Here is a 27,500-nt window from a genome sequence, read left to right as displayed (position 1 = left end):
ATTGACATATAAATATAACTATATTATTATAGTATATAATTATTATTATAACTATGTTTTTCTGGTGCATACAAGAAGTTCCTCTACTCAAAAGACCGAGACTCCTTGCGAATAGAACATGCGCAGAACACAAATCAGTGTTCCTTTTGATGGGATATGCCGATACGCGTTTACATGACCAAAATTTCGGGTTAGAAAAGGGGTAACCCAGGGATCATTTTCGGGTTTTTAAAAACAGGAATATGAGCATATTTGTGTTTTTGCCGGTGTTTACATGGCTGTGCGCGACCGGGTTATTGCTAATATTGTGGTTTTGAACGGGTTATTGGCTGCTTGTAAATGTAGTCATTGTTTTGCTCGATTTGCTAAATTCTAGGAGGGCTTTGGAACTTTTGTTGCTGACTTTTTCAGGACTTTATGTGGACCAAACTGTGAGTGAGAAGACTATATGAGACATGCAATAATTTAGTCAAAGATATTTGACTTTTTCAATTAAATAAAAGCACGTCAATAAACTATACATGTCTGGCCCTTGATGTGATTCTCTTTTTCCAGTGTGGCCCTCTGGGAAGTTGAGTTTGACCCCCCCCTGATGTATACTGTGCACGCACAGTATTCCCACCAGCCCTTTAACGCTCAACGTGACCAGGTATGAAATCTCACCCGTCGCTGAGCATCAGGGCGTTCCAGTAGGCTTCCATCGGAGCCGTCACCACGGCGTCAAACAGCGTGTGCTGCAGCAACAACTCGTCACCTAGGCAACGGAAAGGTTGGGTCAAACAAAGGCGACTTTAAAAAAAAACAAAAGACACTCGTCCCTCTTCAACTTCTTCAATGTTGTTAAAGACAAAAACCGTTTCATCAAAATGTTTTTTAAAGCGCTCATATTCTGCTCATTTTCAGGTTCATAATTGTATTTAGAGGTTGTACCAGAATAAGTTTACATGGGTTAATTTTCAAAAAAACACCATATTTTAGTTGTACTGCACATTGCTGCAGCTCCTCTTTTCACCCTGTGTTCAGGTCTCTGTTTTAGCTACAGTGTGAGCCCTCTCACTCTGTAACATTTTTCACTTCCAACTTCTCAAAAGCGCATAAAGCAAACATGGAGCTCGGCTCTTCCGCATTCTTGGCCCATGACGTCACAATGGACATGCGCACTAGCAACAATTTGTTTGTGTTGTCTTAGCAACCGGTAGCAACATGCTCGTTCATGAGCTTATCTCTCGTGGCTCTTACAAGTGGCGAACTCATGAACTCGCCGTTTTCATTGTCTAAAATATTCACTAACGTTAAAACATTGTGTTTTCGTTGTTCCCGATCGTGCTTAGATAAATAAACGGTAGATGTATTTAGCTAGACAACCGATGAGATTTGATCATTATGTCTTGCTACTAGCTAGCTAGCTAGCTACTAAGTAGTGGTAGCGCTTAGCCTCTAGTTTGGTGAACAGAGCTCATCCATGGCTTCATCTCTCATCCACGTTACAAGCTTTACAGCATACAGCCCTCGGATGGATCATAAGAGAGAACCAAGGCCATGTAATCACTATGTCTGTAGTAACGTTATGTAGGCATGATCTTAATACAGATATGCTAGCTAACCCTGATGTTAGCAACTAGCTAGCTAGCCGATAGCCCCGCCAGTTTGGGAAACGCTAATGACGTTACATCCACGTAACAGGCTTTACAACATACATACATCCCTCGGGTGTATCATAACTTCATAAGATAATACCATGGACGTATTAATAGAACACATGGTGAATTACAACCATTAGCTATATCCATTATTACAGCTAGCTACATGAGCTCAGAGAACAGTCATGTGATCATATATCCATTATTACAGCTAGCTACATGAGCTCAGAGAACAGTCATGTGATCATATATCCATTATTACAGCTAGCTACATGAGCTCAGAGAACAGTCATGTGATCATATATCCATTATTACAGCTACATGAGCTCAGAGAACAGTCATGTGATCATATATCCATTATTACAGCTACATGAGCTCAGAGAACAGTCATGTGATCATATATCCATTATTACAGCTACATGAGCTCGGAGAACAGTCATGTGATCATATATCCATTATTACAGCTAGCTACATGAGCTCAGAGAACAGTCATGTGATCATATATCCATTATTACAGCTAGCTACATGAGCTCAGGAGAACAGTCATGTGATCATATATCCATTATTACAGCTAGCTACATGAGCTCAGAGAACAGTCATGTGATCATATATCCATTATTACAGCTAGCTACATGAGCTCAGAGAACAGTCATGTGATCATATATCCATTATTACAGCTAGCTACATGAGCTCAGAGAACAGTCATGTGATCATATATCCATTATTACAGCTAGCTACATGAGCTCAGAGAACAGTCATGTGATCATATATCCATTATTACAGCCAGCTACATGAGCTCAGAGAACAGTCATGTGATCATATATCCATTATTACAGCTAGCTACATGAGCTCAGAGAACAGTCATGTGATCATATATCCATTATTACAGCTAGCTACATGAGCTCAGAGAACAGTCATGTGATCATATATCCATTATTACAGCTAGCTACATGAGCTCAGAGAACAGTCATGTGAGCGGGCGTGCGCAGTCCCGTGGGTCTGGTCGCGTCCATTATGCACTTTCATCATTTCAAATTTAATAATTCTGTATTCGCTTCTAGTGAATGTTAAAAATGTTAAAAACGTGACGTTTTAAACAAGGACCCTTTCAGCGTTCGGGCTGGTAGGTTGATATACCCCGAAACTAATTATCCGCCGAAATATAGACGTTTCTTTCGCCATGTAATGTCCATGTGAAAAGTCTTTCTGGGCCATGGGGTCAGTACCACCGTTATACACTAAGCCCATGGTGGCTTTTAGACATGGCGCTCCTCCTGGGGGCTTGGGGGCTTCACCAAGTCAAATTGAAGACTTTTTTTAAGACCTTCATGAATGAAATGTAAGACCTATTATCACGACATAAAAGTACAACGAAATGCAGAGTCACAAAAGTAATTGCAAAGTAAACAAATGTATTAAAATTGAATAAAAGCGCCACAGAGTAATAATGATCCGTACATACACAGCGAATTATATTTGGACAAGCAAAAGAAACAGAATAAAAACAAAAGCATTTCAATGAGCATCAGAGGTAGCGTTAAATGGACATAGGAAAATTAAGACCTTTAAGATCTACAACACTTTTGCAAATTTAAAGGTGCTCTAAGCGATGTCACGTGTTTTTTAGCCTACATTTTGTGTCACATACAGCAAACATCTCCTCACTATCTGCTAGCTGTCTGTCCCCTGAACACACTGTAAAAAACATCTCACTGTCTGCTAGCTGTCTGTCCCCTGAACACACTGTAAAAAAACATCTCCTCACTATCTACTAGCTGTCTGTCCCCTGAACACACTGTAAAAAACATCTCCTCTCTATCTGCTAGCTGTCTGTCCCCTGAACACACTGTAAAAACATCTCCTCACTATCTGCTAGCTGTCTGTCCCTGAACACACTGTAAAAACATCTCCTCACTATCTGCTAGTTGCCTGTCCCTGAACACACTGTAAAAACATCTCCTCACTATCTGCTAGCTGTCTGTCTCCTAAAAAAAAAAAAAAAATTTTTTTTTTTTTTACAAAACACAAAAAACGCGGTCTCTGTAGACAGCCCAGGCTCCACAAACGGCAACAACAACAAACTGCGCCAACCTGCACCACCAAACATAACAAACAGTGTTCCAGCCAATAACCGACAAGAAGGATTTGGGGGTGGGTGGGGGGTAGTGCACGGAAGGGAGGGGGGAGGTGACGGGATGAGGAGGGGCGAGCTAGCCTCCGTTTTGTTTGACAATACTTCGAACTTCAACAAGAAGTGACGTCACCCGACATCGCTTAGAGCACCTTTAAGACTTTATAAAGTAACACTAAAGAACGTTCCCCCTACAGGTTGGAAGTGGAATTGTCCATTACTGTTACCATTATTCTTATGTCTCATTCGAACTACAGATCTGCTACCCGATCTGGCAAACATGCACCAAAATAATGTAAAATAATGTTTCCAAAATCATTTCAGTGGTCCATCAACTCGTAACAGGGTGAACGCCACTGCTGCATTCGCTTTGCGGCCCTCCATCGGCTATAACCGCACTATGCAAATTCGCCAGATCGGGTAGCGGCTCTGTAGTTTGAATGAGACATTACGACAGCTGTAACGGACAACTGACCGGCTGCTCCGGCCGGTCTGATTATCACGTGACAGTGAAAACATGAAAGGCGGAGCAGTACGTCCTGTATGTCCCTTACCGGCTAACGTATTTCAAGATAGAGCATGAATATGGAGCGTCTGCCCCAGTTCATGCGAACGCAAATGTAAAAATTCAAGGCAATAGGAATACTTGGACTTGATGGTGGTGGTAAATATTCATGAAAAAAGGACAAGTTTGTGAACGGGCAACACACGTTACACACTGGGTCTTTAAGGCCTAAAATTTTGATTTGAAGTTTTAGACTTTTTTAGACTTTTTTTAGACTTTTTTAGACTTTTTAAGACCCTGCGGAAACCCTGGTCTGACGTTTTATAGGTTCATTATGTTAAATGTCATAAACCTACACTGGAGGTCGGGCTCCTTGCCCAGCAGGTAGCGGATAGCGGCCTGAAGCTGGGAGTACTTCCGGTGGCTGGGGTCGATGTCCGTCTCACAGTACGTCCTGAGAAAGAGAGGGCTCATTAAACCAGATTTTAGATTCAAAGTTTCGGGAGAATATCGAAAAAATATACAGTACGGGCCAAAAGTTTGGACACACCTTCTCATTCAATGTGTTTCTTTATTTTCACGACTATTTACATTGTAGATTCTCACTGAAGGCATCAAAACTATGAATGAACACATATGGAATTATGTACTTAACAAAAAAGTGTGAAATAACTGAAAACATGTCTTATATTTTAGATTCTTCAAAGTAGCCACCCTTTGCTTTTTTTGATAACTCTGCAAACCCTTGGTGTTCTCTCAATGAGCTTCATGAGGTAGTCACCTGAAATGGTTTTACCTTCACAGGTGTGCTTTGTCAGGGTTAATTAGTGGAAGTTTTTCCTTTATTAATAAAAAAATCAACAAACACATTGGAAAAAGTGACAAAAATGTCCGCAAAAGCTTCAAAACCGTCGGGAAAAGTAACAAAAAGGTCACAAAAAGTGTAAAAAAAACATTGAGAGAAGCGACAAAAGTGTCGCAAAAACGCCAAACATTGAAATATTTTAGATTTTGACCCAGAAAAACAAAAAGTTGCACAGTGGAAGACAACACGAGGGTTAACGCAGAAGCATAAATCGGCCCTAACTCCCAGGACACTCTCCTTGTGATTCACAGTAACACAATATCATTTTTGTCATTCACGGATCTATTTGGCTCATTAGCATGTGTCTGCATCTGTATATATATATATATGTATATATATAAACTGATTAAAGCTTATATTGTGTGGAATGGCAGCTCATGGTCCAGACGTACCACTCGGTGGCGATGCTGAGGTCCGGGGAGGTGAGATCGTGCAGGCCTGTGGAGAAAGGTACAAACACTTCAGCCAGGTCAAATAAAAACATCCATTTACTTCTGTTTCCCCGAGGACTCGTGGTTAACAGCCTCCCAGTGGATGAGGTTGTATTTTTAGATTTGTTTTAATGCGTGAATAAACATGTTCAGCACCCGTCTACACACACTGGGGTTGACCTGATTCATTGCCAGGCCTGTTACAATTATTACATGAATGCGCTTTCTTGAATTTCTTGAATCCCATTTCTCTGTCCTACCCCTTCCCCTTCCCCCTTCCCCTTCGTCTTACCCCTAGCCCTTGTCCCGTGAAACCGAGTGGGGTAAGGGCTAGGGGTGAAAACATACCCCTATGAAATGAGACACCACTTGGTTACAGTTACGTCACCATACATTGTCGCTAGCTGGCTGCCATGGAGTCCATTCAAGGCTAGTCAGAGAAATGCAGGACTGTTGTGCAAATCAGCAATGCTACGTTAGCGTAACAAACTAGCGATATCTAAAAATCTTTCAATTAAGAACATGGTTGCATATATATATGTACAGGACTGTGTAGAGCACAAAAACATTTTAAAATCAATTATTTAAGCCAAAAATACTCTGGGTACCACTTGGTTTCAAGTAAGCTCGTGAAAATGCTTGGTTTTAAGGGGTATCTACCCCCATTCCCCTTAGCCCTACCCCTCGATCAAAACGAGAATTGGGATACGTGAACGTGCAAAACTAAAGGGAAGGGGTAAGACAGAGAATTGGGATTCAGCAAAAAAATTATTGCTAACATTAGCTAAGATCTTAAGGCGTATGACTGGTAGTTGTTGATGTTGTTTAGATATGCCAAATTGTAATTATAAAAGTGATTATTAGTTGGACTATATATTAATATTAGTTTAGTTAGTTGTTGGCACTTGACCTGATAAACGTTCATAGCAAAAAAACTGACAGAAAATATGCTTTATGATAATAAAGAGGTGTTGTTTACTTCATAGACTGTGTACCTGTGTTATTACATTATCTGGGTCACATGACCGTGATCTATAACCAAAAGATGTATCCTAGGATTCATTCAAAAGTTTAATTTGTTGAAAATGTTTTTGACTGAAAGCGACAATTACATTTTTTTAAATTGTAATTTACATTTGTACGGCAACATTTGGAATTGTTACAGATCTATTCATTGTATTTTTTTCTGACCAACAACAGCATCAGACGCAGCAGCGGATTTGAAAGGTCCGTGCAGCAGGGAATTGTGGGGGAATCCTACCTTCCTCCACGGAAACATTCCCGATAAACATGACGCTTCCGTGACCCCTCGTCAGCACCATGCCGAAGCTGCAGACACACACACACACACACACACACACACACACACACACACACACACACACACACACACACACACACACACACACACACACACAGAAGAGAGGTGACACAGAGAAACCTTCTACCTTTAACAACATATGATGTAAAACACTGCCCTCAAGTGGTCAGATCACACACACACACACACACACACACACACACACACACACACACACACACAAAACTAAATGGATCAGCTGTGTCCAGCCGATATATATGGGAATATTTGAGTTACAAAAAACTCATAACGTTTCAACCGAACAAGGAAAGAAAATGCCTCTGCACTCAATTGGAGAGACCTACAACCAATCAGAGCAACGGATAGACCTACAACCAATCAGAGCAATGGATAGACCTACAACCTATCAGAGCAACAGATAGACCTACAACCTATCAGAGCAACGGATAGACCTACAACCAATCAGAGCAACGGATAGACCTACAACCTATCAAAGCAACAGATAGACCTACAACCAATCAGAGCAACAGATAGACCTACAACCAATCAGAGCAATGGATAGACCTACAACCTATCAAAGCAACAGATAGACCTACAACCAATCAGAGCAACAGATAGACCTACAACCAATCAGAGCAACGGATAGACCTACAACCTATCAAAGCAACAGATAGACCTACAACCAATCAGAGCAACGGATAGACCTACAACCTATCAGAGCAATGGATAGACCTACAACCTATCAGAGCAACAGATAGACCTACAACCAATCAGAGCAATGGATAGACCTACAACCAATCAGAGCAACGGATAGACCTACAACCAATCAGAGCAACAGATAGACCTACAACCAATCAGAGCAACGGAGTATGTGACGTATGTTGTAACTCAACTGTACGCACGCTGGAAGAAGTAGAAGAAGATGAGTCGGGGCCAGCTGCTAAATTAAACTTTTGCTGAATCCCGTAGGAAGCAAATGCTGTGATCGTGGTCCTCTGTTCCTCTTTTTAAAATGAATGCGCTGTCGATATCTTCTATAACAGACGCCATGGAGGAATCTACACATCTCTGTTCTCCAGCGGCGGCCATCTTTGTTGTAAACTAATTCAACCCCAAGCGCTTTTTGGTGACGTGGTTGATCACGTTACCGGTGATCATCTGTCCATCATCGTATAAAGCCCGCCCCTGACAATTTGATTGGTCCGAACAGCTCTGGTTGGAGCCTAGTTGCTCCACAAACGGATCAAGTCCAGACCCAACTTCCTGACCTCAAACGTTGTGGGCGGGGCTAAGTTCGGCTGGCATCCAGGCTACATAAAATATATTGGGCAATATTATTCGTTATTTTTGTTATAAAGACATACCCATTTTTTGAAAAGGATCCCTCTCTAATTTTTTATTTTTTTTTAAAGAAGACAGATAGGAACCGAGTGTAACATTTAAATCCAATTTAAATGACACGGTAGGTGGTGGTTGGGACGCCCCCAGTTTGGAGAAGCTAAGCAAGCTGTGGAGGGGGCAGCAGCTAAACGCATTTCAGACCTAAAAACATCTGTATCAGTTTAAGTGGACGCTATATTTAGATGTTTTTGAGTGCTTTACCTTTGCTGTCAGACAGCCCTTTACGACGGGGAACTGAAGCAGTTATCTCTGCTCTCTTCAAAGCCTCCAGACTCCTTTGACAAAGACATAATTTTACCTCGCAGAACACGGGAGTTGCTGCTCTACCGCTGCCTCTGTCGGTTAGTTAGTTTGTGTTATTGTGTGACTTTGGTGAATCTGAAATAACCATTTTAAAACACCTAAGTTACACAATAACATCTCGCTTTGCCAGACCATCCTCCAAAGTGCGCTGGAGGATGGTCTGGCTAGTCCACATAGCGTCGAGGACATAGACAGTAAATGGACAAAAGCGACACCGTAGATTTCCACGGAGACGATTAAAGTCTATTAGAAGCACTTTTCCGGTGAGCGCTGAGCGTTACTGAGCAGCCTCCAACTGAGCTTGAAGACGTAGATGTGACGTGAGCAACCTGTCTGAAAGTGTGAAGTCTTCTGGTAGCTGTGCCGAGAGAAATCTCAATCATTCCCAATCTTACAGAGACGGAGAGCGTAGGTATATGTAAGGAGATAACATAGGCACAGGCTAATTACTGATCACTAACATGCTAGTTAACATTAGTCATTAAACCTAAACAGCTAATGGAAGTCCAAACTGCCTGGGAGCTTCTCCTGTACTATACGGTAATTCCTCTACTGTGTGACAGTAAGTCTCGTGGTTATGACCCAATCGTTATCCTATTTTTACAAAACCGTCTGCTACGGAGCCATAACGTGAGATACAAGGTAATGGAGCCTTTTATACATTGTCGTGTTAAATATAGATAGAATAAATAGAGTCTTTAAACACATCAGATGTAAAGTTATTCGCTGTCAAAGTGACGTCAAAATGAATGGCAGTCAATGGAATGCTAACGGCAGGTGATGGCTTGTTAGCAACAAAATGGCTCCATAGGAGGTACGCTTTGTGGTCGCTCGCTTACCCCCTTGGTCGGGGATGGGAGGAAAACGTGCTCTGGTTTATTGGCATTTCTTTAAACCAATCAGAATCGTCATGGGCGACGCTCAACTCCGTGAAGAGCCGCAGCTAAATAGTTGTGCGAGAGAAAACTCAGATTGAACAGATAGTCTAGCTAGCTGTCTGGATTTACCCTGCAGAGATCTGAGGAGCAGTTAACCATAGTCCTCACAAATCCACCAAATTTAAAAAGGGCTTTCTGACAGCAAGGTGATGCACTGAAAATATTCAAAATAAAGCGTACACTTAAACTGATATAGATTTTTTTTGTAGGTGTCTAAGGGCGCTTTCATATCTATACAGTAGTTCGGTAGACTCGGTGTGATTCAGGGCTTGAAGTTGCAACATTGTTGTATTTCTTATTTGGTTCGGTTTGCGTTCACACTGCACTTTGTCAAATGGTCACCGGTTTATCGGACAGAATATCTCAGTGAAACTGGCCGAAACTTCCTGTCCGAGAGAACAGGATGCAACAAATTCATAATGGCTTGGGTTTTCCGGTTTAGGTTTTTTTAACATTTTAGAAGGCAGCGAACAATGTGAGCAGACTAGCGAGTGAAGGAGAAGGCCAAAAACAGCTGATTTACCTGAAAGGCGTCTCATCGATGTTTGTGTAGAAGTAGTCGTTGACGAGGTACAGGGGCCGTTTCTGTCAGAGGAGAAGGGAACAGCGTTGTGATGTCACCGTGGAAGCACAAATCAGACACACAGCTGGATCCCCAGTAGGTCATCGAACAGCTGGTCGGGTCTCTACGTCCCTTCACTGATCAGCAAACCACAAACTCAATCTGCAGACTACCCAGCAGTTTTTAATCTGCTGGTGCTAATAACTCAGCGCTGCTTCTGCGGATTGTTTTAACCCTTGTGTTGTCTACTATGCAAATTTTAGTTTTTTCTGGGTCCAAATTAAGTTTTTTTTTATAACGTTTCAGGCTGGGTTTTTTTATGTTTTTGAAGCTCTTTTCCCAACGTTTTTGAAGCTCTTTTCCCAACTTTTTTGAAGCTTTTTTCCCCAACGTTTTTGAAGCTTTTCCCAAAGTTTTTGAAGCTCTTTTCCCAATGTATTTGAAGCTCTTTTCCCAACGTTTTTGAAGCTCTTTTCCCGTTTTTGAAGCTTTTTTCCCAACGTTTCTGAAGCTCTTTTCCCAACGTTTTTGAAGCTCTTTTCCCGTTTTTGAAGCTTTTCCCAGCGTTTTTTAAGCTCTTTTCCCAACATTTTTGAAGCTTTTTTCCCCGTTTTTGATTCTCTTTTCCCGTTTTTGAAGCTTTTCCCAGCGTTTTTGAAGCTCTATACCCAACGTTTTTTAAGCTCTTTTCCCAACGATTTTGAAGCTTTTCCCAACGATTTTGAAGGTTTTCCCAACGTTTTTGAAGCTTTTTTCCCCAACGTTTTTGAAGCTCTTTTCCCAACGTTTATGAAGCTCTTTTCCCAACGTTTTTGAAGCTCTTTTCCCAACATTTTTGAAGCTTTTCCGAACGATTTTGAAGGTTTTCCCAATGTTTTTGAAGCTCTTTTCCCCAACGTTTTTGAAGCTCTTTTCCCAATGTTTTTGAAGCTCTTTTCCCAACGTTTTTGAAGCTCTTTTCCCAATGTTTTTGAAGCTCTTTTCCCGACGATTTTGAAGCTTTTCCCAACGTTTTTGAAGCTTTTTCCCAACGTTTCTGAAGCTCTTTTCCCAACGTTTTTGAAGCTCTTTTCCGTTTTTTTGAAGCTTTTCCCAGCGTTTTTTAAGCTCTTTTCCCAACATTTTTGAAGCTTTTTTCCCCGTTTTTGATTCTCTTTTCCCGTTTTTGAAGCTTTTCCCAGCGTTTTTGAAGCTCTATACCCAACGTTTTTTAAGCTCTTTTCCCAACGATTTTGAAGCTTTTCCCAACGATTTTGAAGGTTTTCCCAACGTTTTTGAAGCTCTTTTCCCAACGTTTATGAAGCTCTTTTCCCAACGTTTTTGAAGCTCTTTTCCCAACATTTTTGAAGCTTTTCCGAACGATTTTGAAGGTTTTCCCAATGTTTTTGAAGCTCTTTTCCCCAACGTTTTTGAAGCTCTTTTCCCAATGTTTTTGAAGCTCTTTTCCCAACGTTTTTGAAGCTCTTTTCCCAATGTTTTTGAAGCTTTTCCCAACGTTTTTGAAGCTCTTTTCCCAACGTTTTTGAAGCTTTTTTCCCAATGTTTTTGAAGCTCTTTTCCCGACGATTTTGAAGCTTTTCCCAATGTTTTTGTCGATTATTTTCGGCGCTTTTTTTGGGTGACATTTTCTGTTTTTTTCCTGACATTTTTGTCACTTTTTTCAACTTTCTTTTATCATTTTTTTTTTCAAATGCTATGAATTTAATAAAAAACAAACAAATTCAATGAAACCAAAATACAACAAACCACGTTTCAGCCAATCACCGACAAGATAGTTGGGGGAGAGGGGTGGGGATTAGTGACAGTTAGTCAGTTAGTCATTACAGTTACGGAAACATGGTGGGAGGGGCGAGCTGGAATTTACTTGGAACGTCAACAGAAGTGACGTCATGCAGGAACTCATAGGGCACCTTTAAGATATTAAACTTAAAGGGTTAAACACGAGTGTTGCCAACAGGGACGTTGGTGGACAAACTACGCAACGGCAACACTCAGAACATGGTTGAAGGGGGTTTTGTCCGTTTTTATTTTCATTTATCGGCCATTATAAATGCCCATACCGATAGTTTGGAAAATGCCGATAATATCGGCCCGCCGATGTATCAGTCGGGCTCTAATAGCAATACGCCAAGAATGCACCTGAACACACCTCCCTGTGAGACCGGCACGCCCTTGAAAACACAGCACAGAGCTGTTTCCCCTCTACTCCTCTGGATGGAAGCTAACTGTTGGTGGTTTTGTGGTTCAATTCTACGTGAATTCTGCGAGATCTCGTTGGTCCTCGGGACTTCAGCTGTCAGTCACGGCCGCAGCCGTTACGCAACAAATCCGGACCTGGTGGGTATTGGCGGACGGCGGAGCACGGAGCCGAGACGCAGCGGAGCCAATCGGCAGACGTTCTGCATTCGGTGGAAATCCCCAGTCAGACTTATGTTATATTCAGATAATATGAACTGATTGATTCCTCACCCCTTTGTCCACTGAGGCTCTGACGCTCAGCCTGTAGCTGCCAGTCTCTCCCCTCACCATGGCGGTTCTCAGCTAGAAACGTAACAACAAGTTAACACAAAGTCAGATCAGCTCTTTAAGACTTTATTATTATAAAAATTATTATGTGAAGGGTTTCACTCCAACACGACGGCGTATTAGGGACACTGTAGGTAAAAATGATAATCATTACAGAGCCGGGGGAAGGGGGTAATATTCAGAGAAAAAACTCTGAATTTACGAGATTAAAGTCATAAAACGAACGAGAGAAATTCAGAGATTTACGATGGAAAAAATGTGACTATTCTCCAAGATGACTGAGTCATAGATTTGCGAGAAGAAACTCACAAATTCTCTGAGATTAAAGTCACAAATTTACGGGAAAACGGTTTACTTTGAAAGGTTGGATCGACTGCATCACACCACCGACGTATTACGGCTGCAGGGGATGACCTCATCAAATTATACTTATAATCAGATTCAGCAAACAGGAAAAACTCGTGATTTTAGCTCAGAATCACCTTATTATTATTATTTCGAGCATCCAGACTTTGATGAGACACTGCCGTGGATCAGGGCGATTCAGAAGAAAACCACACCCTGATTTAGATAACGTGTCCACATTTAGACTTTATATAATAATCTTAGAGAATATTTGAGTTTCTTCCTGGTAAATTAACGTCTTTAATCTCAGAGTTTTATATATTTAATATTACCCCTCTCCCCCTAGCTCTGTAATTGTTGTTTTTACCTACGATGGCTCTAACAAGCCGTGGTTCTCTTCATCCACATTCATACATGTGTAATTCTAGTTACCGTCTCGTCTGTATCCTCCCACTCCACCTCGGCCATATCCACGCTGTTGTAGTTCGGCTTCGGCTTCAGTTTCTTTCCATCTTTGTACTGCAGGACAGAGGACATGCTGTTACTATTACTGTGTGTGTTACTGTGTGAAATACTGTGTGTGTTACTGTGTGAAATACTGTAAAAAAAAAAAAAAAATCCTATAAATAGTGATGTTACGATCTGTGCCAAGGCTTCGACACGTGTTTTTTCAACGTTGTTGTCGCTTTTTTCTATGATGGCTAAGGCTATGTTCACACTTGGTGTCTTTTTTGACAAGAAAAAGTTGACTAGAGCTAAAAATAAAGATGAAAAGCTGTCAGCGTTTTGGTTCCAAAAAGCGGCCGAGAGTGTCTTTCGTTGCAACAACTGCTGCTAGGGTGCTAACGTTAGATAAAACAAAGTGGTGGAGCGATCTAGAGAAAGAACAGAGAGAGAGAGAGAGAGAGAGAGAGAGAGAGAGAGAGGTGCTAACGTTAGATAAAACAAAGTGGTGGAGCGATCTAGAGAAAGAACAGAGAGAGAGAGAGAGAGAGAGAGAGAGAGGTGCTAACGTTAGATAAAACAAAGTGGTGGAGCGAGCTAGAGAAAGAACAGAGAGAGAGAGAGAGAGAGAGAGAGAGAGAGAGGTGCTAACGTTAGATAAAACAAAGTGGTGGAGCGAGCTAGAGAAAGAACAGAGAGAGAGAGAGAGAGAGAGAGAGAGAGAGAGGTGCTAACGTTAGATAAAACAAAGTGGTGGAGCGAGCTAGAGAAAGAACAGAGAGAGAGAGAGAGAGTGATAGAAATGCTAACGTTAGATAAAACAAAGTGGTGGAGCAAGTTAGAGAAAGAACAGAGAGAGAGAGAGAGAGAGAAAAAAAAGAGTGCTAACGTTAGATAAAACAAAGTGGTGGAGCGAGCTAGAGAAAGAACAGAGAGAGAGAGAGAGAGAGAGAGAGAGAGAGGTGCTAACGTTAGATAAAACAAAGTGGTGGAGCAAGTTAGAGAAAGAACAGACAGAGAGAGAGAGAGAGAGAGAGAGAGAGAGAGAGAGAGAGAGAGAGAGAGAGAGAGAGAGGTGCTAACGTTAGATAAAACAAAGTGAGTTCCCTGTACACGGAGCACTCGGTCCTATCATATAACTCGCTGTTCTCTGACTCCATTTTTTGTTGTTGTTATGGAAACGACAGGTCTGGCTACTCCACTTGTCATTGGTCAGCTGTCAAAAAAAAAGCGCTTGACGTTAGGGCGTTTGTTTTCAGAAAAGTTGAACTTTTTTCAACTTCAAAAAGACGCTCCGAGCTGCAGGAAAAGAAGTCGGCGGTGGCGTTCAAAAAAAGTGCTCAGAACGTTTTGGAAAACACGGTTTACTCCGTAGAGGATTATCATGTAGAACAGACACTGGCAGCTTAATAAAGGTGTGAACGTAGCCTAAGGAACTGTGTTTTAAGTGAGAAAACCTCCATGAGACATGCAATAATACAGTTGAAATATTTGTCTTTTTCTCTAAAATAAAAGCATGTCAGTAAACTAAACATATCCAACTGATTGAACACCCCTGCCCGTAGATCGTCTGTAATATTAGGGCTGTGCAATTATTCGAAATGTAACCGTGATTATGATTTCGGCTCCCAGTGATCACAAAAACAGAATAATCCAGAAAAACAATTATTTAGCTCATTACGTTTTGCAAGTAAGCTCTTATTTTCTCTTGTGTTCTGAATGAAAAAAATGAGAAAAGTATTAAGGCAAATTTCACAGCTGTATGTGTTTTTGTACTGTTGATTTATTTAACTTTTTCCACTGTTTTTCCATTTCAATAATTGCAACATCTTTCCAACGAGTAATCGTGTTAAATTATCGTGATTTCAATATTAAACGAAATAATCGTGATTATATATTTTTTTTTTCATAATCGAGCAGCCCTATGTAATATATCTGCCTATTTTACACTCTCTGACCAACAGGTGGTGCTGTGAGCAAATTAAGCCGTTTGTGAACCACTTTGATGGAAAGCTTCAACGCAGGGCCGGCCCTGGACTTTTGGGGGCCCCTAAGCAGGATTTGGTTTGGGGGGGGGGACTCTCCACATTGTAACATGTTGCCACTGCACTTGGCACTAAACCAACTTGTGTATTGTAAATATTAGTTTAAGCACTCATAATGTACAAATACGCATTTAAAGACTAATGTGGGACCTATTAGCAGCAACGCTATCTTTAAATAGACCGGCTCTGTTATGAGCTCTATTGTGGGACATTTCAAGCACTCTTAGGGGGCCCCTCTGGTAGCCACGGGGCCCTAAGCAGACGCTTAGTTCGCTTATGGGTCGGACCGGCTCTGCTTCAATGCTTCATGAGGCTTCATCTCGTTATAAATACTTAATACCTTCTCCCCCTTCCACGTACCCTTCGGCACATCTGCTACACTGTCAGAGTACATCGCTGTCTATAAATAGGGATGGAGCGAATCAGAGCGAAATCGGTCCTCCGCAGTCGCGTGGAACTCACCAGAGGTCGGAGGTCAGGGTGAGCCAGGATGTAACCGTTGTTGGTGATGAGGAAGGCGTAGCCGTGAGCGCCCAGCTGTGGAAGAAGAAGAAGAAGAAGAAGAAGAAGAAGAAGAAGAAGAAGAAACGCATAAGGAATCTGTCATTGTGAAAACTCCTTTCTTAGTCCGACTCTGAATAAAAACCACAGACTGTAGAAATTGTGGACGTAGCAACCCTGACGTCCCCCTTTGTTTTGGGGACTGCTGAGGCCTGTAACAGCTATTACATAATTGTCTAATTGTCAATTTCTTTTTACTAATTCACGGTTTCTTTGTTTAACCGCAATTAATTGCTAACATTAGCGAAGATCTTAAGGCGTATGACTGGTAGTTGTTGATTTTGTTTAGATATGCGAAATTGTAGTTATATAAGTGAGTATTGGTCCGATAATATGTTAATATTTCAACTGTTAGTTGTTGGCACTTGGCCTGATACACGTTCATAGCAACAAAAACTGACAGAAAATATGCTCTATGATAATAAAGAGGTGTTATTTACTTCATAGGCTGTGTATTTGTGTTATTACATTATCTGGGTCACATGACAGTGATGATATAACCAAAAGATGTATCCTGGGACATTCAAAACTTAATTTTCATTGTAGTAATAAATAAAAACGTATTTTTAAAATTTGACTGAAAGAGACAATTGTATTGTTAATCGCAATTATTTCTGAGACAGTTCATTGTACAGCAAAATTTGGAATTGTTACAGCTCTAGGACTGCTGTTTTGAAGTTGGACGGTTGCAACGGTGCTGCGCTAAGCTAAACGCTAAAGAGGGAAAGTCGCCACTTTTCAACCCTTGTGAAGCGAGTCGTTCAGCGGAGCTTTACTGGCGGGTTAAACACAGACAGGTAGGCTTCTTGGTGGAGCCAGTGGAGTCGCCCCCTGCTGGACGTTAGTCATAATGCAGCTTTAAGGAGCTTCAGCATCGGCTTCACTTTTCAGACCCGGAAGCTCCTTCCATTATTGTTACAGTCTGTGATATAAACACATCTAAACTGGGCTTACCATGTATCGGGGTGCCAGCTTCATCACCTCCATCAGTGGGACGTCGGTGCCGACCACGCCCAGCAGGATCCCATGGGACAGCTGGAGAGACAGGCAGCACATTATTATACAGAGTTTAGACATCTGAAGAAATCCCAAACGTACAGTATGCTCTAGTCCACTGGTTCTCAAACCGGGGTACAATTACCACAAGTGGTCCGCGAGCTAAACCCAACTGTCTCGTTCTTCTTTTCCTAAACCCAACTGTCCCGTTCTTCTTTATCTAAACCCAACTGTCCCGTTCTTCTTTATCTAAACCCAACTGTCCCGTTCTTCTTTATCTAAACCCAACTGTCCCGTTCTTCTTTATCTAAACCCAACTGTCCCGTTCTTCTTTATCTAAACCCAACTGTCCCGTTCTTCTTTATCTAAACCCAACTGTCCCGTTCTTCTTTATCTAAACCCAACTGTCCCGTTCTTCTTTATCTAAACCCAACTGTCCCGTTCTTCTTTATCTAAACCCAACTGTCCCGTTCTTATTTACCTAAACCCAACTGTCCCGTTCTTCTTTATCTAAACCCAACTGTCCCGTTCTTCTTTATCTAAACCCAACTGTCCCGTTCTTCTTTATCTAAACCCAACTGTCCCATTCTTATTTACCTAAACCCAACTGTCCTGTTCTTATTTATCTAAACCCAACTGTCCCGTTCTTCTTTATCTAAACCCAACTGTCCCGTTCTTCTTTATCTAAACCCAACTGTCCCGTTCTTCTTTTCCTAAACCCAACTGTCCCGTTCTTCTTTATCTAAACCCAACTGTCCCGTTCTTCTTTTCCTAAACCCAACTGTCCCGTTCTTCTTTTCCTAAACCCAACTGTCCCGTTCTTCTTTACCTAAACCCAACTGTCCCGTTCTTCTTTCCCTAAACCCAACTGTCCGTTCTTCTTTATCTAAACCCAACTGTCCCGTTCTTCTTTACCTAAACCCAACTGTCCCGTTCTTCTTTTCCTAAACCCAACTGTCCCGTTCTTCTTTATCTAAACCCAACTGTCCCGTTCTTATTTACCTAAACCCAACTGTCCCGTTCTTATTTATCTAAACCCAACTGTCCCGTTCTTATTTATCTAAACCCAACTGTCCCGTTCTTCTTTTCCTAAACCCAACTGTCCGGTTCTTCTTTTCCTAAACCCAACTGTCCCGTTTCTTCTTTATTCAAAACCCAACTGTCCCGTTCTTCTTTATCTAAACCCAACTGTCCCGTTCTTCTTTTCCTAAACCCAACTGTCCCGTTCTTCGTTTCCTAAACCCAACTGTCCCGTTCTTCTTTATCTAAACCCAACTGTCCCGTTCTTCTTTAACTAAACCCAACTGTCCCGTTCTTCTTTACCTAAACCCAACTGTCCCGTTCTTCTTTAACTAAACCCAACTGTCCCGTTCTTCTTTAACTAAACCCAACTGTCCCGTTCTTCTTTACCTAAACCCAACTGTCCCGTTCTTCTTTAACTAAACCCAACTGTCCCGTTCTTCTTTACCTAAACCCAACTGTCCCGTTCTTCTTTAACTAAACCCAACTGTCCCGTTCTTCTTTACCTAAACCCAACTGTCCCGTTCTTCTTTTCCTAAACCCAACTGTCCCGTTCTTCTTTACCTAAACCCAACTGTCCCGTTCTTCTTTACCTAAACCCAACTGTCCCGTTCTTCTTTACCTAAACCCAACTGTCCCGTTCTTCTTTTCCTAAACCCAACTGTCCCGTTCTTCTTTACCTAAACCCAACTGTCCCGTTCTTCTTTTCCTAAACCCAACTGTCCCGTTCTTCTTTACCTAAACCCAACTGTCCCGTTCTTATTTACCTAAACCCAACTGTCCCGTTCTTCTTTTCCTAAACCCAACTGTCCCGTTCTTCTTTTCCTAAACCCAACTGTCCCGTTCTTGTCCCGCGTGTCACGTAAACATACCTTTTATAAGCCCACCCACCATCTTTTCCTAAACCTAACAATAGTCCTGAACAAGCCCTAGATAGATAGATAGATAGATACATGAATAGATAGATAGATAGATAGATAGATAGATAGATAGATAGATAGATAGATACATGAATAGATAGATAGATAGATAGATAGATAGATAGATAGATAGATAGATACATGAATAGATAGATAGATAGATAGATAGATAGATAGATAGATACATGAATAGATAGATAGATAGACAGATAGATAGATACATGAATAGATAGAGAGATAGATAGATAGATAGACAGATAGATGGATACATGGATAGATAGATAGATAGATGGATAGATAGATACATGGATAGATAGATAGATACATGGATAGATAGATAGATACATGCATGATAGATAGATACATGATAGATAGATAGATAGATACATGGATAGATAGATACATGCATGATAGATAGATAGATACATGGATGGATAGATAGATAGATACATGGATAGATGGATAGATAGAAAGATAGATACATGGATAGATAGATAGATACATGGATAGATAGATGGATAGATAGAAAGATAGATACATGGATAGATAGATAGATAGATAGGTAAGTGGGTAGATAGAAAGAAAAAAAAAAAAAAAGATAGATAGATAGAGAGAGAGATATATAGAGAGAGAGAGAAAGAGAGAAAGATAGATAGATAGAAAGAAAGAAAGAGAGAGAAAAAAAAAAGAAGAATAGATAGATAGAAAAAAATAAAAAAAAAAAAAAAAGGAAAGAAAAGAAAAAAAAAGAGAGAAGGAAAAATGGGTGGAAAAAAGGATAGAAAAAAGGATAGATAGATAGATAGATAGATAGATAGATAGATAGATAGATAGATAGATAGATAGACAGACAAATAGAAGGGCTGACTGACCGTTTCCTTCTTCTTGCTGAAGACCGGCATGGCCACTGAGGTCATCAGCAGCAGACTCTGAGCTTTGGTGTAGAAGAGCTGACACAGAGCAAAACATTCAACACACAGCGTGTCATCACTTCAAAAACACAGACACCGTCAAACACCAACGATGGGCCGAGGAAGAGGTTTTCAAAAAGAGAGACATTTAAAATGATACTCTCTAACCGTCTGAGTAGGAAAACTGAGCCCACGTTTAAACAAAGTCACAATCTACGCATGTTTCTTTGAAATTTCTATATACTATCATATTCTTCGTCATCTACTCACACATATAATATAATGTTTATTGTGAAACTTCATGCAGCTACAACTAGTGCAGATCTGAGGGTGACTCGATGTAATACTACTGCAGTTCTGTGTACATTTAAAAACACACAGCTGGTAACCGTACTACAATCACTACAGCCTAAACCAGCGGTTCTAAACATGAGGGCCAGGACACTCCGGGAGGTCAGATCTGTTAAGAAAGTAACGTGTAGATCTTACATCTTCATAACAAATGACTCAAACCGATTAATCGATTATCAAAATAGCTGGCGATTATTTTAATAGTTGACAAGTAATCGATTCATCTCTGCAGCTCCTTTCATTTGTTTAAATTTATATTAAGGCTACATTTACATTGCTACGTTTTGGTTTAAAAACTACCATCTTTTGATATATTTCCCCCTCTCATTCCCCCCTGCTCTGGTGTTTCCCCCTCTCATTCCCCCTGCTCTGGTGATTCCCCCTCTCATTCTTGCCTTCTCTGGCAAGATAGGACACCTCTCCTGACTTATGGTATGTCCTGCACAGGAGAAAACTCTCTCAGACACAGACTCAGACACTGTACACACAGGTAGGAGTTTGAAAGGGCAGACAATTTGGGGAGGCTGTCTTGCCTCCCCCACCACCAGCCTACAGGCTCTTGTCCTGAACGATAGACTAGCAGAGCAAGTGTAATATGGTTACTAGCGATCACGTGCAGTTAGTGAACGGTTAATATGCTTTTACGTCCGTTTCGGTGAGCCCAGAGGGAAAATATGGCATTTTAAAAGTAGCCTACATTTACGATGGCGTGATATTTTTAAGTCTTATTCGGAGTGTGTGCAAAAAGCCGTCTATCAGCAGGGATTGTTAGAGTGCATGTCCAAGAAGAGTCTGCTGCTGTCCGCAGCGACAGAGGGAAAATGTTTCAGTCGGAACTGAAATGAGGAACCGAAAATAGAGCTGGGCGATATGGAGAAAATCAGATATCGCGATATTCTTGTCTATTAATACCTCGATGTCGATATTGTGGCGATATTATAGGGTTGATAATTGGTGCTTTAACAACACATATTCACAATGACATTTAAGATAAATAATCTTCAGTAATGTGGATATAATGACTAAGTGGGTAAAGGTAAAACTAATAGAAGAGCTAGAACAGTCAGGGAACAGAAAATGGCATCACTTTACTGTAATGCAGCCTTTAAAACCAGGAAAAGACAACTCTTAAGCCATTTATGATATTAAGTCATCCAAAATCTAACACGATATCTAGTCTCATATCACGATATCAATATAATATCGATATATTGCCCAGCTCTAAAACGAAATTTGCGTTCTAATCCGGTCCGAATACTACCGTTTGCGTAGGAACCGGTTCCATAGTGGAACCGGGTTTCAGTACCCAACCCTAGTCCTGATTGGGTCTTATCGGTCCCGACGTCTCGTTCTCTGAGACTTAAAGCTACTAACGTTATCACGGCAACTACCAGCAATCGGCGGAGTCTCCACGCTGCCTCCTGTTTATGCCCAGTATACCAGGACGTTGATGAGATATTTGGGTTTGGGCGTGTTAGTTTTAAACGGAGATTAGTTCTTCTGCTGGAGCTAAAAACACTCGTGTGCACAGAGATCACTTTTGCCTCAAAACTCCCCCTAAAAAACCAGAAGGTAGCGATGTAAACGTAGCCTGAGGGTGAAGTGACAGAATTTATACCACGTGTAAGGACTTTGAGGGAGTGTGGAGGCGAACAGGTTGAGAACAGTCTTGTTCTACATGTTAAATCCTGCAGGATGAAGACTAAAACTACAACTTCTTCTTCTTCTTCTTCTTTACCTCCTTGGTTTTGGGAAGCTGCCGGAGCGATGGAGGGAAAGGCCCAGTGGATGATGGGAGAATGAGTCCAAAAAACACAGGGAGGAAGCAGACAGACAGGTGAAGTGGACGATGATGATGATGATGATGATGATGATGATGATGATGATGACGACTGTACAGTGTTGTTGACTTAAAGGAGCAGTTCACATGAAAACTCAGAAATGGTTTTATTCTCTTAAAAGTGCAACAGATTGATGCATTTAACTTTAAAATGTACAAAACTTTTCTGAGGGTCAGAGGTCCACCGAAAAAAAGAAAGAAAATAAATGAAGGACAGATGGAGACAAAAGAAAAGAGACATGATATAGAGAGAGAGAGATAAATAGAAAGAGACAGAGAGAGATAGATAGAGAGATAGAGAAAAATAGAGAGAGATAGATAGAGAGATAGATAGATAGAGAGAGATAGAGAGAGAAAAATAGAGAGAGATAGAGAGATAGATAGATAGAAAATGTTTTATTATTATTACACAAAAATGATTAAAATATGAATCTCCTCGTGTAAATAATGAGCTGCAGCTTTGAGCTCTCTGATTGGCCGCCTTCAGCTCACCACAGTGTCCATGTAGGCCTCCGTCCAGATGATGTCATGGTTGTGGTTGATGACCATTGGTCGGCTGAGCACGTGCAGGTACTCCATGACGTTCTCCTGCACGTCGGCCAGCGTGGAGATGTGTGTGTAGTAACCTGAGAATACACACACACACAGAGACACACAGTTTATACCCACACACACACACACACACACACATACAATTTAACCATTTATTTATGTCCACATAAAGAAAAATAGTACAGGGACACAAATAATACCGATGCAGTACAATACATACACAAAGTCATGGACCACAGCAGATCTTCACAATATCACTTATAGCACAATAATGTTGCGCAATACGTAACTGATTTGCTACCTATACCCCATACACACAAACACACACACACAGAGTTTAAACCACACACACACACACACACACACACACACACACACACACACACACACACACACACACACACACACACACGTGTTGACCCTGCTATTTTGTTAAAGAGATCCACGCACAATATAAACATCAGGCCACTTACGTAGGCTACGGAGAAAGCTCTGCGTGGAGCCTCCACAGAAGCATAGATCAGACTTTAGGGCTGCACAATAAATTATTTTCATTCTTTTGTTTGTTTTTTCAAATCGTCATGGTGATATCAACTTGTGCAATAAACACAACCGCTTAAGACACTAAGCTTTTTGTTGAAAACCGCACTTCAAAAAGTAACCACTTAAATTCACACCTAACACCTCTTGAATGTAACATGTGTGTCATTCTATTATTTTTTTAACAGTTTTTTTGCTGCAGCAGAACTAGGTGCATTTTAATATCTGTTCATGGCGAGTAATATCGTTATCGCCATATTCAACAACGTTGTCGCATATTTTTCTCCTATCGCGCAGCCCTAGTGAGTAATAGAACAAATATATATGGTATAAGAGTTTTAGTACCTAGCCAAAGTCGGGATTTATAAGATTTAACATCTTTCTCTTCCTTAAAATCCCTTCCCCCCCACAATTCTCACATTAACAACAAATATAAATATATTTTATAAAATTTTTCGATATTCTCCCGAAACTTTGAATCTAAAATCTGGTTTAATGAGCCCTCTCTTTCTCAGGACGTACTGTGAGACAGACATCGACCCCAGCCACCGGAAGTACTCCCAGCTTCAGCTTTGTTTCACTATCTTTGTGGGGACCTGTCATTGACATAATGCATTCCCTAGCCCCTTACTTTAACCATCACCACTAAATGCCTAACCAGGCTTTTTATAATTTTTTGTATTACATGACTGTATATATGTTTGTAGGCATGTGGGTGTTTTTATTTTATTTTTTTATTATTATTATTTATTATTAATTTATTATATATTTATTATTATTTATTAAAAATTATTTTATTATTTTTTTACCTTGATATTTCTCTGGGAGAGACACCGGAGTAGTTGTGGAGTTGACCTTTTATTTAAAGTTTTAAATTCCCGCTGTCCTTCCTTTCCAGTTGTTCTTTTAACCTCCTTTTAATATCTGGCCGTTTTTTTAAAACAGCCCCGTCTTCTTTTTTATTTAACCGAACCTGGTTTTTTAAGGAGTTTTTATAAAGTGTTTTATTCATACCAGTGGTCCAGCAGCACCCATTCTGGGGGCTGCATTTTAACCCAAACATAACCTAATTCTATCCCTAATCCTAAAACCAAGTCTTAACCCTCAAACAGCCCTTTAAACGTGGTGGGGTCCAGCATTTTGGTCCCACAAAGCTGGTCGGGACCCCACAAGTCTACTATACACACACACACACACACACACACACACACACACACACACACAGCTGACCTTTGTTGTTGCAGGCGATCCACTTGGCGCTTTGAGCGAAAGTCATCTCTCTGCCGATCAGGTAGGTGAAGACTCGCACCTGAGCAGAGAAACACCGCCGTTTATACGTGTCGGCACCGGCCTGTGTGTGTGTGTGTGTGTTGTGTGTGTGTGTGTGTTGGCTGTGTTGGTTGTGCAGTATTGTGGCATCATTTGGTGCTTTGGCTGAATGCTAGAATTACTGACTTTTCAAACATTTCTTGCCATTAACTGCAGTTGGGATTGAAAACTCAATAAATGGTGCACATTCTTATTTTTGTTGTTGTGTTACAGCCCATGTTCCAGCAGTTCATTTCACCGGAGAAAGGCACAGGAATCCCAGTTAACTTGGGGGTGTGTGTGTGTGTGTGTGTGTGTGTGGGGGGGGGACCGGCCCTCCTTTTCTGGGCCCTCGGTGCTCGTTCTCACCCTGCGTTCAGGCCAGTTGAACTCCTCAAAGACGGACTGAAAGTCCTCCATGGCTCCGTCTGTGATCAGCATGATGGCCTGGTTACACATGCTGCCCTGACCGTTGGTCCTCGCCTGCACGCACACACACACACACACACACACACACACACACACACACACACACACACACACACACACAGTTTTAATACAGAGACAAATGACTCCAGATTGGAAACACGATATAAGAACCATCAATACTCTTGCAGGGATTACAGTCTGCATCGGTCTGCATCACATTTAATTCAGGATTTGAGTCCTGCACGCTTAAATGTTGATGATTTATCATAAGAGTTAGTGTCGAGGCTGGATTACTGGCCGGGCACAGCAGGGACAGTCCGAGGGCCAGACAATAACTCATCTGTGGTGCTGTACCGAGATGCTGCCTCTGCCTCTGAGATTGGCATGGGATACTTTCCATAAAATCATCTCTCAATGCAAATCAAACCAGCTATTAGGCTAACTGACATAAAACCATGACAATCTCTAGGTATGGTGAAGGGTATGTAATGATGTGGGGGTATGGTGAAGGGTATGTGATGATGTGGGGGTATGGTGAAGGGTATGTGATGATGTGGGGGTATGGTGAAGGGTATGTGGTGATGTGGGGGTATGGTGAAGGGTATGTGATGGTGTGGGGGTATGGTGAAGGGTATGTGATGATGTGGGGTATGGTGAAGGGGGTTGTGATGATGTGGGGGTATGGTGAAGGGTATGGGATGATGTTGGGGTATGGTGAAGGGTATGTGATGATGTGGGGTTTGGTGAAGGGTATGTGATGGTGTGGGGGTATGGTGAAGGGTATGGGATGTGTGGGGGTATGGTGAAGGGTATGTGATGATGTGGGGGTATGGTGAAGGGTATGTGATGGTTGGGGGTATGGTGAAGGGTATGTGATGATGTGGGGGTATAAGGGTATGGGATGATGTGGGGGATGGTGAAGGGTATGTGATGATGTGGGGGTATGGTGAAGGGTATGTGATGATGTGGGGGTATGGTGAAGGGTATGGGATGATGTAGGGGTGGTGAAGGGTATGTGATGATGTGGGGGTATGGTGAAGGGTATGTGATGATGTGGGGGGTATGGTGAAGGGTATGTGATGATGTGGGGGTATGGTGAAGGGTATGTGATGATGTGGGGGTATGGTGAAGGGTATGTGATGATGTGGGGGTATGGTGAAGGGTATGTGATGATTGGGGGGTATGGTGAAGGGTATGTGATGATGTGGGGGTATGGTGAAGGGTATGGGATGATGTGGGGGTATGGTGAAGGGTATGTGATGATGTGGGGGTATGGTGAAGGGTATGTGATGATGTGGGGGTATGGTGAAGGGTATGTGATGATGTGGGGGTATGGTGAAGGGTATGTGATGATGTGGGGGTATGGTGAAGGGTATGTGATGATGTGGGGGTATGGTGAAGGGTATGTGATGATGTGGGGGTATGGTGAAGGGTATGTGATGATGTGGGGGTATGGTGAAGGGTATGGGATGATGTGGGGGGTATGGTGAAGGGTATGTGATGGTGTGGGGGTATGGTGAAGGGTATGTGATGATGGGGGGGGGGCCAAGGGAACTTTATCAGGATGCATAGTATCCTGGATCCATGAAATAACTGGCCTTTCAAAATAAAAGTCTGCCTGCCTCTATGGGAATTTAACATAGGGGTGGACTGACTTATGCCCCGTGTTTTAAGGAAGAACATTTATTTATTTCCGATACATTATTCATTCACAAAGAAAATTGGTGACCTTAAAAGGTTGGATTTTTTCCTTATTTTTTTAATTAAGGCATTAAGATCAATTTCCAAAATATGGGTGTGTAAACTTATGAGCTCCACTGTATAACTGCAGTCATAGCTGCAGGTTCTTACTGATCATTAGCCCTTGTGTTGTCTTCCCGTCCAGCGTGCAACTTTTAGTTTTTCTGGGTCAAAATTTAAAATAAAATTTTTTTTTCAACGTTTTGGTCGTCGCTGTTCTCGATATTTTTCTCCGTTTTTTTCCCGTGCTTTTTTATATTTTTTTACTTTTTTTAATGTTTTGTTTTTTAAGCTTTTTCTGACATTTCTATGACTTTTTTTTTCCATCATTGTGTTATAAATCTTTTTTTCAAACGCTATAAAATTGAATAAAACACCCAAATTCAATCAAAGCAGTGAACTGATCATTCATCTGACTTGTGAAGAGCGTTGTAGGGAACCATCCATGTTGCTTATTTTGGACAATTTTGTTGAAAAAATAAAAATAAAAAAATTCTGATCTAGAAACTTTTAAAAACAGGAGGATTAACCCAACAGGAAATACATTACAGGCCAAAAGTTTGGACACACCTTCTCATTCAATGTGTTTTCTTTTTTTTCATGACTATTTACATTGTAGATTCTCACTGAAGGCATCAAAACTATGAATGAACACATATGGAATTATGTACTTAACGAAAAAGTGTGAAATAACTGAAAACATGTCTTATATTTTAGATTCCTCAAAGTAGCCACCCTTTGCTTTTTTTGATAACTCTGCAAACCCTTGGTGTTCTCTCAATGAGCTTCATGAGGTAGTCACCTGAAATGGTTTTACCTTCACAGGTGTGCTTTGTCAGGGTTCATTAGTGGAAGTTTTTCCCCTTATTAATAAA

The 27,500-nt window shown here is 41.3% G+C and overlaps 1 protein-coding gene across 1 annotated transcript in view; it reads right to left on the bottom strand.

The window, feature by feature from the left end:
• Positions 1-27,500, bottom strand: part of LOC120563741 (voltage-dependent calcium channel subunit alpha-2/delta-4-like) — a 154,274-nt gene that overhangs the window by 73,405 nt on the left and 53,369 nt on the right. Inside the window, exons 11-24 of the mRNA XM_039808129.1 lie at positions 24,826-24,939; positions 24,379-24,457; positions 22,549-22,682; positions 21,955-21,972; positions 19,827-19,904; positions 16,973-17,053; positions 15,920-15,994; positions 13,401-13,487; positions 12,567-12,638; positions 10,059-10,120; positions 6,834-6,901; positions 5,534-5,579; positions 4,633-4,730; positions 664-754 (exon numbers count right to left, since the gene is read on the bottom strand). Of these exons, the coding sequence (XP_039664063.1) occupies positions 664-754; positions 4,633-4,730; positions 5,534-5,579; positions 6,834-6,901; positions 10,059-10,120; positions 12,567-12,638; positions 13,401-13,487; positions 15,920-15,994; positions 16,973-17,053; positions 19,827-19,904; positions 21,955-21,972; positions 22,549-22,682; positions 24,379-24,457; positions 24,826-24,939 (1,103 nt within the window). The remainder of the gene's footprint in view (positions 1-663; positions 755-4,632; positions 4,731-5,533; positions 5,580-6,833; positions 6,902-10,058; positions 10,121-12,566; positions 12,639-13,400; positions 13,488-15,919; positions 15,995-16,972; positions 17,054-19,826; positions 19,905-21,954; positions 21,973-22,548; positions 22,683-24,378; positions 24,458-24,825; positions 24,940-27,500) is intronic.

This window comes from Perca fluviatilis, chromosome 8, assembly GCF_010015445.1.
Source record: "Perca fluviatilis chromosome 8, GENO_Pfluv_1.0, whole genome shotgun sequence".
NCBI lineage: Eukaryota > Metazoa > Chordata > Actinopteri > Perciformes > Percidae > Perca > Perca fluviatilis.
The sequence above is the reverse complement of the archived record's forward strand: the minus strand, read 5'-3'. Positions and strand labels throughout refer to the sequence as shown.